This window comes from Centropristis striata, chromosome 17 (genome assembly GCF_030273125.1).
Source record: "Centropristis striata isolate RG_2023a ecotype Rhode Island chromosome 17, C.striata_1.0, whole genome shotgun sequence".
NCBI lineage: Eukaryota > Metazoa > Chordata > Actinopteri > Perciformes > Serranidae > Centropristis > Centropristis striata.
In genome coordinates this window covers 19,940,629-19,955,345 of record NC_081533.1, presented here as the reverse complement: position 1 = coordinate 19,955,345, position 14,717 = coordinate 19,940,629, and the positions used below count along the sequence as shown (strand labels likewise).

General features: G+C 39.1%; 1 protein-coding gene across 1 annotated transcript in view; it reads left to right on the top strand.

Annotated features, from left to right (window-relative positions):
* The window catches only part of LOC131990219 (adhesion G protein-coupled receptor L3-like), a 229,100-nt gene that overhangs the window by 82,169 nt on the left and 132,214 nt on the right, over window positions 1-14,717 (top strand). The window contains exon 4 of the mRNA XM_059355625.1: window positions 2,807-3,020. Within this exon, the coding sequence (XP_059211608.1) occupies window positions 2,807-3,020 (214 nt within the window). The remainder of the gene's footprint in view (window positions 1-2,806; window positions 3,021-14,717) is intronic.

Genomic DNA, 14,717 nt, shown 5'->3' with positions numbered 1-14,717 from the left:
CATATATATTTATATATATGTATAATTTCATCATTTCATAGGCAATTTTTATTTAAGATATTCTTTAATTAAATGTGCAGGCTTTGATTAAAAAAAGATTCTCCTGTTATACAGTATTTATGTTCACTTAAATAAACAGTTTTAATAAAACTACTTGTGACATGTCATATTTGGCTTTGACTTTGACACTTTTGACATTTGCTCTCACTTTGTGATAAAAATATCGGGATACATATTGTATAACAATATTCAGCCTAAATATATCGGGATATGACTTTTGTTCCATAATGCCCAGCCCTAATATCCACATATTAGCATTTATTAACTCTAACTACATGTTACATAGTATGTAAAAATTGCAACCCCAATTTCAAAAAAGTTTGGACCCACTGAAAAGTGTAATAAAACAAAATGCAATCATTTGCAGGTGACCTCCAATCAATTAAATAGTGCAAGGACAAAATATTTAATGCTCACTGGGAAACTTGTTTTAAGGATATACTCAGAATGTGTGTCATTGAACATTATATATGCTATATCTCACGGTCTATCCAATTTCCAAATCTTTAAATTCTGTTTTAACGATGTTTTTCACTGTGTCGCAACTCTTTTTGCCATTGTGGTTATATATATATACACTTATTCTGAATTTGATACATTCTGTGTTTAGTAACGTTTTACACAGTGCCCCAATGTTTTGGAATCTCTGTTGTATCAATATTAAGTCAAAGTTATGAATAAATGGTATAGAAATAAATAGCTAAAGTTAATGACAAAACAGTTCCAATGCTAACTAGCTAAAAGTATTTGAAAAACAGTTGAAATAGTTTAAAAATTAATTCACAAGTAGGTATGTTTATGCTTAAGAAGGCCTGCTGACTATTCCGTTCAAATGAATAGCTTAATGGGGAATTGGTTCAACTAGTTAGCTAAAAGTTACTTTAAAGAGTAAACAGTTTAAACAGGGAGCAAAAAGTAATGATGACTTTTAAACAGTTGTGATAATTCAGTTTAACTGTATGGGCAAAAATAAGAGCACCCTATATAACACTTCTATATAATGAATCATGCTTTTATTAAAACATACATTAGCATTAGTGAAGGAATACATGAGTTCTTATTCCAAATATAGTAAATCATGTTCACACTGTTGCACTGAGCAGTTTTAAGATATGTAATTTACCATAATTACCCAGTCTCACTTGGATAATATATAAAAGCCGAATGAGTCAACACGATGTTGAACAAAGTTAAATGTAGCTTCTGTCAGATTATAGGCATTATGGCAGCTTCCAGAGGAAGCATGAGCAATTTTACCATCACCTGAATGACAACCATGTCATAAATACAATGATTGCATTGCTGAGAAAAAAGAAACAATGTCACACTTTACAAAGACACACAGTACAGTTTATTACTTGGGCATTTCACATTGCCATTTCTTACACTAAAACATGCAGATTGAATGAGATGATTGACACCTTGAATGTGCTTTTTCAATCTATTTTATATGTGTGACAAATAATTTAAACTAAAGGTCAACTCAGTTGTTCTGTCCTTCCATTGAGGTGTGGTTAAAAACGTAGAAAAAATTAAGTAAGTGGACCGATTATTTTGTCACACACACTGAAAAGAGAAAATTGTGCATATGCTTAAACCCCCCCAAAATTTTTTGTTTAATGTTACCAACGTTAATGTCATAATTCATCATCATATTGATTTGAGGTGAAGTTGCTTAGCCCTTTCATGTGTGGAAACACTCTCTGTGCCTTTTTTTCCTCTTCCAGCCTGTCTGTCTTTCCTGATGAATGTCCGCGCTGCACATCGTCTGGCGGTGGCTCTTGCAGCTCAGACGCTTGTCTGAAAGGATGTTTATAAAAAATCTATAACTGCCACAGTCCTCCTTCAGTCACTCAGAGTAGTATTTACGTTTCTCGCTCGTTTTTTATTCTTCGCTGTAAACACAGAACTCCTCCAGTCTGTTGTGCACATGCTCGCTCGTGTGCAAGTGTGAGCCTCCACAGACGTGCGTGGGTGTGCATGCGCGCGCCTGTGTCAAGGGAGAAACAGCAACCTCCGAACTGCCGCCACTCGGTCCCACTCTCCCTCCTGGCCATTTTGGCTCTGCGGTAAACAGCAGATTTTTGCCAAACACTCTCAGCTTTGCTTGAGGCAAGAAGCACCTTTTGACCCTCGGCCTCTTGCCCATGCATGATTAAATGAAGTGCATTATAGCACTTTAAAAGACAAAGAATGAAGCAGTGACTATGATTTATAGATTGTAGTCTGAAGGGAAAGTGTAACAATTTTCATGACACACGCTCTGCTCTGCTTTCTTTGTCTCTGTGTTTCTGTCTGTCTCTAATTTCTCAGTTGAATGCCCTTGTAATGAATGTTTATTTTCTCACAGCCAAATGCAAACACCGTGTCTATTTCCTTATGTTTGATCTGTGTCAATCTCACACTCTCTCTTTCCACAACTCCTGGCCTCTTGAGAGCCCCTGCGGTATTGCTCATCCTCCCACTCAAAACAACCGGCGTCCTGTCCGCCCACACTCTCTAGACCAGGGTGGACAACCTCTTCTCATATGTCTCAGTGTCAGACCTTTTGATTGCAGGTCCTCCCATCTGTTCTCGTATTTTCCTGCAGGAATAAAGAAGCTATTTTATTCAGGTCTCAGCTAACCCTAACACCAGGATAAAATTGGTTTCACATCTAAGTGCAGAAGCCATTTAACCAAAGTGGAAAAGGAAGGAATCTGAATAACCCGTACTTACATTCTGTTTCTTTTTGTCCCCTCTGCAGCCTTCAGTCGAGCACCCATCCCCATGGCGGTGGTGAGGAGGGAGCTGTCGTGCGAGAGCTACCCCATCGAGCTGCGCTGCCCGGGCACTGACGTCATCATGATTGAGAGCGCCAACTACGGACGCACCGATGACAAAATCTGTGATGCTGACCCAGCACAGATGGAGAACACACGGTGTTACCTGCCAGATGCATACAAGATCATGTCACAAAGGTAAGGACACATATGCATTACTTTGTATTACTGATTTTATGTGTTTTGGTAAATGGTCTTAATTTGGGAATTTTATGTTATTTTTTTGATGTTGAATGTTGCACAGTTACATAAACACTACAATGTCTGATTGTCTACTCGTTTCCACAAATACATCTACAAATCTTTTCAGCTCATCCTTAAATACACAGGATGTCATTTCTGCTGCGAGGGGTCTCTAAATCCAGCGGTGTTATCTGCGCCAAAACAATCATACTAAAAATAGCTTTGTGAGCGTGTTGTTGTGACACTATAATGTTAGGTTAGACATTAGCTTTGTGGCTGGCATCAGCTGGATCAATATTAAAAATATCAGAACCATAAATTAGGTCTATACTGGATCACTGTGTTGCAGAGCGGTATGCAATTAATGACAAAATAATTGTAATTATTACTTTTACTATGAATAATTCAGCGACATTGTATCATTACTCCCTGATGTATCATGTGGTGTTTCCAATGTTTTCCCTGAAGTCAGAGAGTAGGTCAAGACGAAATTACATCATTGACATGGAATCAAATTAACATAAACTACTAGTCTTAAAATGTCCTAAATTAGATTTACAAAATTTGAGGCAATAAAATGTCCTATAAGTCTTTTTCGACTGAGTCCAGTTTTTACTCTTTTTAATGTACTGTATGCTTGGCCCAGTTCTCCAGACTAGCCCAGAAGGTAACAGGATTTAGGAAGTAAACAAATAATTTAGTGATGACACTAAACTAAAAGCAACCCTAAGGGTCTTTATGTATATATTATCTCTCTTTGGTATTAATTAGACTCTGGATTGTATACCATAAGTTATAATTTTTTATATTTTTTGTGTTTCACATTGGGGGTTACAATTAATCATATGATCACATCTGAATGACGATGACAATAATAAAAAGAGATTGTTCACAGTCCTTATTCAGAATAATGGAATGTGAATATTTGCATGCATGAATATGTACACACACACACAGCACTTACAAGCAAAATTTGCTTTATGCTGTCAAATAATTGATTTGAGTAGTTATGTTAGTTAAAAAATCTTGAAACATAATCATCAGATCTTCAGTTAATGAGAGATGTGGTAATTCCCACCTGAGGTCTGCTGACATGGAATTAAATGTGGCTCTACTCAAGACATGTTTTCTACATGAACAACTGTACTTTATTGATCTATTGACGATTGCTACATTTTAAAATATGGAACTAACAGTGCCAATCGTTCGTCTTGTGTGATGAATATGATGACTAGCCCTTGAGATTAAAATGGGTCCATGTTTACTCAGTAAATCGGATTTGGAAAATGAATACAAAAACTCTCCTTTGGGTAGGTGTGTGGTTTAGTAACATATCCCTGTTATCGGTTAATTGGCTCAAGAATCCCAGTAAACCTCCCCATACCTGGCTGCTAATCTATATCAATCATAAATTAGCTCTGACACAAATCAATGTTCATTTGAAATAATATGAATACATTATCAGTTATTTGTCAAAACCAGAATCAGCTTTGCTGCCACATTTGAGTGTTGTTTTTCAGATGTATGACCTTGTTGTGCAGGAAACCAGGACCTGTAGACTTATTTGTCAAGACAGGCACAGTGCAGTCTCACCATGCTTTGTTTTTGCAGTATAATAGATTGGTAGCATTAAGGTCATTTTAACCAAGTAGTCTGGATTCAAGAAAATGTAGAGCTCAATGCGGGTGTGGAGTGAACATATGTAGTCCGTCTTAGCTCTTTTGTTGACGTATTACAGCACTTAGATGGGATGGACTTTATCTTAATTGCTACTCTGTGTTAAAGTTTGTCTACCTCTTTTTATTTCCAAAGCTTAAATTTCGCATTGGTCGGACCCCTTTGAGAATACTAATAGACCTTTGGGCTTTATCAAACAATTGCTCTTGGCTTTTTAGTTCGGTACCATAGAGTTCAGATAATCAGCTGTGTGAAAAGCAGCTGATGGTAAAAAGAGGTAGTTTGAAACATGTTGTCAGATAATTGATGCACCCTGTGGCTCCCTTGTTCTCCAGCCGCCCACTCAGACTAAAAATCCCTGCAGGAATGAATCAACGGGTCCTGCTACTGTCAAGAACACAAAACTAACATAAAGTACCAGGGAAAAGCAAGTCGTTTTAGCGTTTCGTTGCTACCGGGGGCGTTTCAAATGATGCTAAAAGGTAACTGCAACCCCCGATTCAGAGCCAGAGCACTTTTTGTCTTGGGAGAGGAAGTTGCTAAGTGGATGAAAGGTGTGGGTGGTATGAATTGAGAATGGGTGGGGAGGGAGGGTGCCAAAGCAGGGATGGGGTGAGAGGATTCAATGATATTTGTGGCTGTAGCGACACAGCTACACATTAGCATGCAGAGGTTAGCACAACAAACGAACGCCACCCCCGACTATTTCATTGTAGAGCTGTCAGAGCCGTTGCTAGGCACCTGGGGCTAAGCTCATTAGGGTTAAAAAGAAAACGAGAGCGAAACAGAAACAAGCAATTTGAAGAGAGAATGTGTTCAAAGACTCGTGATCAGGCCGAGGTTAAAGCCAGGGCACAAATATTTGACTTTAGATGCATACTTTATGATTTCAACGAAAATAATGTGGTCTCCAAAACACTGTCACATGCTGATGTATGTCTCAGTCATTTTACAGCTTAGATAGTTGTTTTTTCCTTCAGTAGTCTATTTTATGATCTCCAATGAGTCAGTATCAGGAGTGATGTAAGCACACTCTTTCATTAATATTTTAGTTAGATTTCCTCCCCTGTCTCGTTCTTTCCTGTCTCCTTTCTCCCCCTCTATTGATCATGCACTATGTTTACATGCACGCTACAACCCAATCACTGGAAACAACCCAAACAATGTAATAGTGTGATTAAAGCATTTACACAGTTCGCAGTAACGTGATTTCTACAATAATTTGGTTGTTTGATAAGTGGGCTGATGTCTGGAAGGATGACACAAACAAAAGGATGGATTCATTAATGCTATTGTTCTTTGTGTGGGTGAATTTGCATCAATTCTGCTAGGTAATTTAGGTCCAATCAATAAAATCAATATTTAAGAGTAAAAAAAGAGAATATATTACCCAATATCTGTTTTTCTTCATCTAAATACAGAACATAAACATGCGTATTTGATAAGGGTTCCTAAAGTTAGTTTTTTTTGAAGAAATAAGACTTTCAATGCTATGCACTTTCAACATGTAATACACACAAATAATAACATATCGGACGTTAGTTAATATTGACTAATCAGCCCAGGGGACTTATCGGGCAGGCTCTAACTGACACACTGATTTGTATCTGGTTCACTGTGAAGTCTCTGGTGAATGCTCCGAATCCAAAGAGCAAACGCCCTCTGTTATAGTTTTCAATACAGTCACTGTTAAAAGTTCAGCTAGCCGGAGTGATGCAATCTGCAAGGCATCTTGGAAATATAAAACATGTTTAATATGAATGTGACTCAAGTTGCGGTGCTGAGGAGCAGTGGGGGTCGACCTTCTCCCAGCAAGGTGGTGACATTGCGAAATGTTGACTTAAATCTTCCTTGAAGCCGAGTCCACCCAATCCATAAATAATCTCCCACTCTAAGGAAATTACACACTGTGTCCCATTTTAATATTACATATTAATTCATAGCAGGTTTTGAGAATGCGGTGTGTTCACCGAGGAAAAGGGACAAAAATAAGTATCCTTAAAAAAAGCTCACTAAAAAGCACTTGATGCATATTGCTTCTTTGCATATGACTTCATACATCAGCAGACTTTCCAGATGGAGGGCAGGCAACTAGAGGCAACTTCTGGGGTAATAAGTACCAACACTGCAAAAAGTGCATATGATTTGCGATGTTTACAGCTGTTTCAATTGATCAAATAGGCAAAGCAACAACTTCTGAGTATCGAAAATAGTTCATAATGCAGCAGACATTGATCAAAATGCTCCTGTATTCATTCTGAAGGAGAAGATAACATGTCTTGAGTTGATATTGCCATGGAATTACATTATGCTATGAAAACTTCTGTTGTTTTTTTTGTCAAGCTCAGCCGTGTTTCAACAGACCTCTGGGAGTTGTTTAGCTAGAAAGTAGTAGCTGAAGTTTGGTAGCTAGTAGCCTGACGACAGTGGTGCATCCATGTACATAATTTAGTTTAAATAGCAATTTAAAAAGACAGTAATTACCAAGCACATTAGTCACCTGGCCAAAAACAAGACATCAGTCATTCCTGATTACTTTGGCAGCAATGTTGTGTATCCAGCCCCGCACACAGTAGTTATTAGTCCTTTAGACTCTTGTACACTTTCATATTTCAGGTCTTGAAGACGAGGTAATTTGTAATGGCGATCGCTTGCACACCAGGCAAATCATTTCAGTTGCGGGAAAACTTTTCTTCATTTTGTACGACTCACATCCAATATGAGTTTCAAAACCTGCTGCCTTTCGGTTCACCTCAAACTTATATATAGTCACTTTCCTCAATTTACAATTTGTGCAGCAAGCATATGGATTTAAGATTTCCTGACCTCAATCTGAATTTCGTACATCATCATAGTCACGTGCATTCAAACAAGTTATTGTCCCTCAATATAATGCACAAAGTAAACAAGAGCGCTACTCACAGCTGGAAATACATACATAAATTGATGGTAGAACTAGTTCCTCAAACACTATGAAAACCCTTTTGCTCCTTTATTGTTCCTCTTGTGAAGTTTAACCAGCATCAGAATTCTGAAGTTGTCCAGTGAATAATTTATTAACTTCCTGTTGGTATTAAATGGTAAAGAATGTTGATTTTTTTTTTCTGTTACTTAAAACTGCATACTACAAGCATATACATAACTGCATGTAGTATGGAACTTGGACACAGAAGAGACAGTAAATAGATTGGTGAGTAATCTTATCTGATTATATCTAATTTAACAAAGATAAACAGGTTAAGGTGTAATAATCTGTGCATTGCCTTAAAAGCTAATTGGCATGCTTGTGAATGCACTGATAGTATTTTCGTCTTGCGGGACTCGGCCCCCTTTTTTCCCCCCCTAGCCTGTGTACCACCTGCCTCTCCTGCTGGCACCAGTTAAGTCGTGGTGACTGGCAAGCCTGATAGTTAGCATTCACATCCCGTCTGAAGATGAGCCACGCTGCTGCTGGCTTAGTCTGTGTGCCAGGCTCGCATCCATCACCAGCAAATGCCCAGCCATGTCACTGACTCTCACTAGCTGTCAATATACATTTCGGCAGCTCAATGCTCCCGCTCCCCCAAACACTAACAGCGCCTCATTGACATTCAGCTATCAAACCCAAGTGCTACCTTTTTTCCAGTTTAGCCCACTCGTAAAGGTGTATACTGGGCCACTTCGGCAAGGTGTTTGGTTCCATTACAGTCTTTTAACCGAGAGCTAATAGCAGCCTGTATCTGAGTGATAGCACGCCACTGAGCTTGTGAGTGCTGTAATGCATCCCAAAATGAAGGTTGTCTCGCACCATGCTGTGACAGGATGAAATGAATGGCTCTCTTTCATTAGCCATTCCTCCCTTTGTGCTGCTAGCATCATGGCTGTGCAGAATCGGCAGCCTCTGGATAAACATGTCACCTATAGGTGGTGCCGTGTTGCAAGCTAGACGGAGGCTAATGATGCTGTAATTGAAACGTGCTACCATGAATTAATTCAGCACAATTTTAGGCCATTTGCATAGTGTGTACACACACACTGCAGCCTGTGGTTTTTGTAATCATCGCTATTCCCTTGTGGGCTATTTTTGGAGCTTATTGTTCGGGAGCTGAGGCGTCTGTTGAATCCGCCTCTCTGTATGTATATGTATAGATCTAGTGTCATTTCCCACTGTGTGAAGTCACTGGAGAGGCCGGGCACTTGTGCTATCAAACAACAGTGACCCTTTTCTCATCAGAGCCCCAGTGTCTCTCTCTCCTCCCTCTTTTTGTGTTCCCCTTTTCCTTTCCCCAAGGCGGTGTGGCCTTCACGGCCAGTAATTACAGGCTATATCAAAGCTATATATCACCTTATATCTCAGTAGACCTCAGCAGGCACCTTAAGGGACAGCTGATAGCATTGTGGCAGGCCGGCCCATGACCCCTGAAGGAGAAAAGCAGGGCAGGAAGGTGCAAACACACACACACACACACACACACACACACACACACACACACACACACACACATTCTTGTCCCAATCTGTCCAGACTCTCCCTTTTGTCTTTCGTGTTACTTTTATTTTTTTCCTCCTCAGTCTCTCCGGAATTCTTTCCACTGCTGTGTCATCACACTTGTCATTTCAAGGAACAAAGAAGAACAATACATATTTTCGTCTACAAGCATTTTGTGTTAATGCACATGACACTAATGATGAAGGTTAATAGATATCACAGCTTGATGAGACTCTTGAGGACGATAAAACTAAATGAGCGCAACCTGTGATTTGAACCTGCTGGCCTTGTGACAGTTGACATTTGACAACCTTCCTGTTAATGATGTTTATGTGGAAAATAAACGCTTCCAGGCCATTATTTACTTCACCACACTTGGGCTGGAATGCATGAGACAAATGACTCTCCTCCTGTCTGATGCAAACATGTGCTGACAGAGGGACAAGAATGATTGAGGGATAAGAAGGGGAAAGCAGATGGGAGGATCCTCTCTCCTCTGTCTGTGATCTTTCCCATACGTTCCAGTTCTCATTATCCTTGGCTTCTGACCTTATTTCAGAGTTGAAGGATTTGATGAGATATTTGTTTGAGCAGGAGAGTAGGATTAACTGAAGAATCCCCTTCGGGATTTTTTTTTTTCCTTTTTGCCCATCTTCATTTAAATCCTCCCATCTCAAGCAGACTGCTATGGGTGTAGGTTTAACTGGAATGAAGAGAAAAATACTGAGATCCTTGCATTGTCCAGTTGCCAAAAATACTAAGATATGGAAATGAAGGTGAAGCTAAGATATACACTGACACCTTTAAAAATGATAATAAATAATAAATACAATTCCTATTCACTAATAATACAGGTTGTCCATAGAGTCTCTCAAATGAGCAAATGAACAGACAAATATGTGTAAATTATGAGAACATGAGAAGTAGATATTGATTTTTAAAAAAAAATAATTTAATACACCTTTACATGGGCACCATTAGTTGCACAAAGCACATTAAGAGGGTACTTGATTTCTTGCCATGTTCGCTGTAGCGTAGCCTCATCAATGGTCACAATGGCATCAGTGCTCTTTTGCTTTAGGTCAGTGATGTCCCGCATCTTTGTACAATACACAATATCTTTAACATAACCCCACTCTGCATTTTTCTCTGGATTTTGTTTCAATAAACCATGATACACATTGTGCCTGCTCTTGAGGAGTAGCAATTCTTAAATGAGTTATTTTACCACTACCTATTACCTATACCTCTGATATGTCATCAATTGCCTTTGTAATATTTTTTTTTAATTGTAAAGAGACTTTATGGACACCCTGTATATATTGTTAATCATCAGAAAAAGAAAAAAAAAACCCTCACTATTAGTAAATTGGGCTTAGAGTAAATGGTTTATATACTTTTTTGTGTGTAGAATTAATTCCAAGCAGCACATGCCTACCTGTCCTCACTTGGCCTCAGCTCTGAGGGTGGCTAGGCACATATGAGAGTGTGACCATCTGCCTACTCTATCACATATTTCTTGTCCCGGTTTGGTTTTTAGCATTTGATCGTAGTGTCGAGACAGGATATCACAGTGCGGTATCACAAATGTAATCATCATTTTGTAGCATAATAAGTCTTCTGGCCATTTGCATGTGCTCGATTAAAACAATGGTTTTTATTAATGGTCAGTCTAAATTGCAACACATTTATCATTAAAGACACAGACAGACTGCAACATATTTAGTCTCTAGTTTAGAAGCTTTTATTGGTGATTTTCACAGCTTTATTCTGTTACAGTCATGTCTCAACTGTGATGACGGTTTTATAGAGATGCGAGAACACAGATGTGGAGGAACCAAAAACGCTGACCAATCAGATTAAACTGGGCTTTTTCCGGAGGGGCTGAAGAGACTGATGCAACTGTGGGCAGTGTGAGAAAAAAAGTGATTTTTAAACATTAAAGCATGTAAACATGATCTAAAAGAAACCCAGGGCACAAGTATAAATCTAAAAAGCATTACAAATTGGGGATGTAGGGAGGGATCTAAAGAAAGATGCTTTGAAGTTGCATTATGGGAAATGTAGGATTGTGTTTTTGTAGTCTGACCCAAATAAAAGTCATGGTTTTATGGAAGAGCAGTGCTAAATTGCTTGACTACCCCTTGTACTGTAGCCCTAAATATTTAATATAGTCTTTAATATAAGCAAATAGACAGCTGCCATTGACATTAAGAGAAAGCTTATCATGCTGAGCAGATGTGAGCATAATACCATCATTGCTCATGCATGACCCCCAAAGCTCTATCAGAAGTGGCCTCCCTTGTTTAAAGTCGAGGTTTGCATAAACATTTAACTCCCCAAACAAAAGGATGTCATATGAATTAATGCATGACTTTAATGTTGGAAGTGCAAATATCACGCAGGTGCTGCTTTAAATTAAAGGTTCTTTTTGGCAGATTGTAATAAAAGAGGCTCTATGGTGCTTAATCATATGGAATCATCCAATACCACTTCTACTTTGGTTCCTACTGTGCATCCCAAACTAGAAATAGAATTCAAAGTCTCCATATAATTATGAACACTTTGCTTTATTTGTGTAAACAGCATATTAGATTATACTGAGTGCACACTTTGCATCAGTCACTCAGCAGAGTTTCTGTTAGCTCTTGAATACAAGCTTTTTCTACCAGCCATTCTCTATTTATGCAGGAGTCATTGGTTTGTCTTGCTTACTCCTCGTTGGAGGCTGTTTTTCCATGATACAATTATGTGTTGAGCACCTGACAATTACAGAACAAAAACATGACCGATGAGCGCAGCGGGGGACAACCGCCTGTTGTAATAGTATGAACAAATAGAGAATGGTGGGTGGTTTTGCAGCCAGCGTTAATATGCAAAGGGGTATTAATAAAAGCTCTGACAGGGAGAGACGATAAAAACTCCCTTTTGCTATAAAGCAAACATGATAAGTAATACACATATTTGGAAGTTGTTTGGATTACTGTAGGAGTTTAAACCACCATTCCATCTGTGCACGTTTGCCTCGTGGCGTTGCGTAACCCTGTTTTCGTGAAGACTTTCAAATCAAAAGAGGTCCATTTCTTCCACACTCCATTCTTTTCCTATATTGTGTGACATCACCTGACATTCATTATCCCGTCTCATTTTTCCGCCACTTCCTGCCTCCAACTCTACTCCAATCCTCTTTGATAAGACCCTGCCGCATTCAAGTTTGGCCAATTAGTTGCTGTAAATTTCGAGCCTCCAGCCCATTCAGTCAGCTCGGGTCTCCAGACGTGGCCATACAAGACCCTGTGGTGATTAGACAGACAAGAAAGCCCGGGTTGGCAAATAGGAAATGTTTAAGGACATCTCCCCATTCTGAGCGGATTGGTATCTCTCAGGAGATGGAGATAAAAGGGGAGCGGATTGACTCCATCCAAGCCAGTGGTTTGAATCGACCGTAACGGTGTCCATTTTTGGATTCAGAGTGGAATGCCCCATAGACTTTGTTATGCCCCTATAAGTTAAATCGCTTTGCCAAAGAATCCAGAAGTTTAGGAGTTTTCAAAAACATTTGTATTCTGTGCACCCTTCATATTACCCCCAGGAAGCCTCAGCCTGGTCATAGGGCCTTTTGGTGTCAGATTAATAGCCGTCACAGTGGTGGCTCACTAAACATGGGGTTTTATAATGTGTTAAAAAATGGAAGTAGGAGGCCTCAGTCCATTTGTCAGCTAGGGGAGTGAGTTACACTTGGATGAGTGCAAACAGTAAAGAAAGGGCTAATTCAGACAGGAGCAGGTGGTTAGTCAGACTGCAGGGAGCCGACTAGGCTTTTTCCTTTCCTCTATCTGATATTTGCCCTTCTCTGCGCTCCATAGTCTTTCATCCTTGTTCTTCTAGTTTTCTGCTTCTTCTTTTTTTAATTGGCAGGTGGGAGTAGGCAACATACACATTTGATGTCTCTTGCTTTTGCCCTAAAGCGGTGGATCCATTTTTTTTTTCCTGCAACATAGAGAGGGCGTGCAACTTTTACAGACCTTTAATAACTTTCCTGGCTATTCATCATCTCTCCCCGAAGATAAAAACAACATCCTTTCATGCTGATTCATGGTTCATTTTTAGAATGAGGTCCAAAACTTAGTCTACCACTTTGCTATAAAAACAACTTCCCTCTGATGGCGTTCCTTAAGATTAACATCTGCAATTGTAAACTAACCTGAGTAATCTGTTGTTTTGGTTTTTGATCGCTGTATATGAGCTACTTAATGCAAGAATGTTCCATTTAGATCCACTTTCTAGCCCATCCATTGGTAATTTGTTGCCCCCAGGCGGCTAGCATTGCAGACAAAGTAGTAAAAATTTGCAATGCAATTCAATTTCTATGCAATGGTGTTTGTAATTTAATTGATAGTTTAGTGATTTTCCCAGCAGGGGTTATGAAATGTGTGGTAGAAATACACTGCAATCACAGAATATAGTGAAATCTTCTTCATAAACTCTTACATCAGACTTTACCACAGAAATAGTCACATTTAGATGAACACATTTGTATGGGATTATTTCAACACCAGACTGCAACACAATAGCCGCAGCAATAGCATGTTGCTAACTTGCTATTCTCCCACATCATAAGCCATCAGGTAAAGGAGAATTATTGGACATGTTGCTCAAAGTAAATACTCTGAAGTTACTTTAAAAGTTCTCTCTTTTCCCCACATCACTGAATGATGTTGGGACTGTTTGTTCCCACCAGTTTTCTCTCTGTATCCCCATCCAAAAACCCTGGGTTGCCAGCGGCAACAGCTGCGCGAGCCATCACCTTCCTTTCAACTCCTCTAGCAAAACTAGCTTTTGAGTGGCAGTATAATGTTCTACAGCAGTATTATGATTGTAATAGTTTTGATTAAATTTGATAGGGGTGAGCAGACAATTTGTCTTTTGCAGAGAAAAAAAATCCACAACTCTCTCTGGATAGTCATGTAAACAGGATTATTGTGGTGAATTGTCTGTTTATGCAATCATATAAACAGCTTAAACAAACTGCTTCAGTCTTGGTTTTGGCAGCAGCAGTAGCAGTGTTATCGTTGCATATAAAAGTATGCATATCTAATTGAATCCAACCTTATTAATCACTTAAGTGAAACAAAGGCAAACATCAAAATAATGTAATACATAATTCATTTCCTTTTACAACAGAGTCAGGGTGCAATAGAGGATTATTGTGTTGGCAAATGAAACTTTCAGTATCTTTACAAGCACAAAAGCACATTACTTTCCGTTGGTGCTATGTATTTGCACCTTGCCACTCTGAAACTCCCGGGGGGGACATTTAGTCTGTCACAGCTGTGTTTGGAGGAGCTGTTGTAAGAAAAAGTGTGAGAAAACTTTTTTACACAAATTTTAAACTTGGCATATGCGGCTTAGCTGATTGGGTCAATGTGTACGATTGGATTTGGCCTTGAGAGCCATCTTCCAACCATTGAATTGAAGGCAGGAAACTACTGGGTTCTGGTGAACAG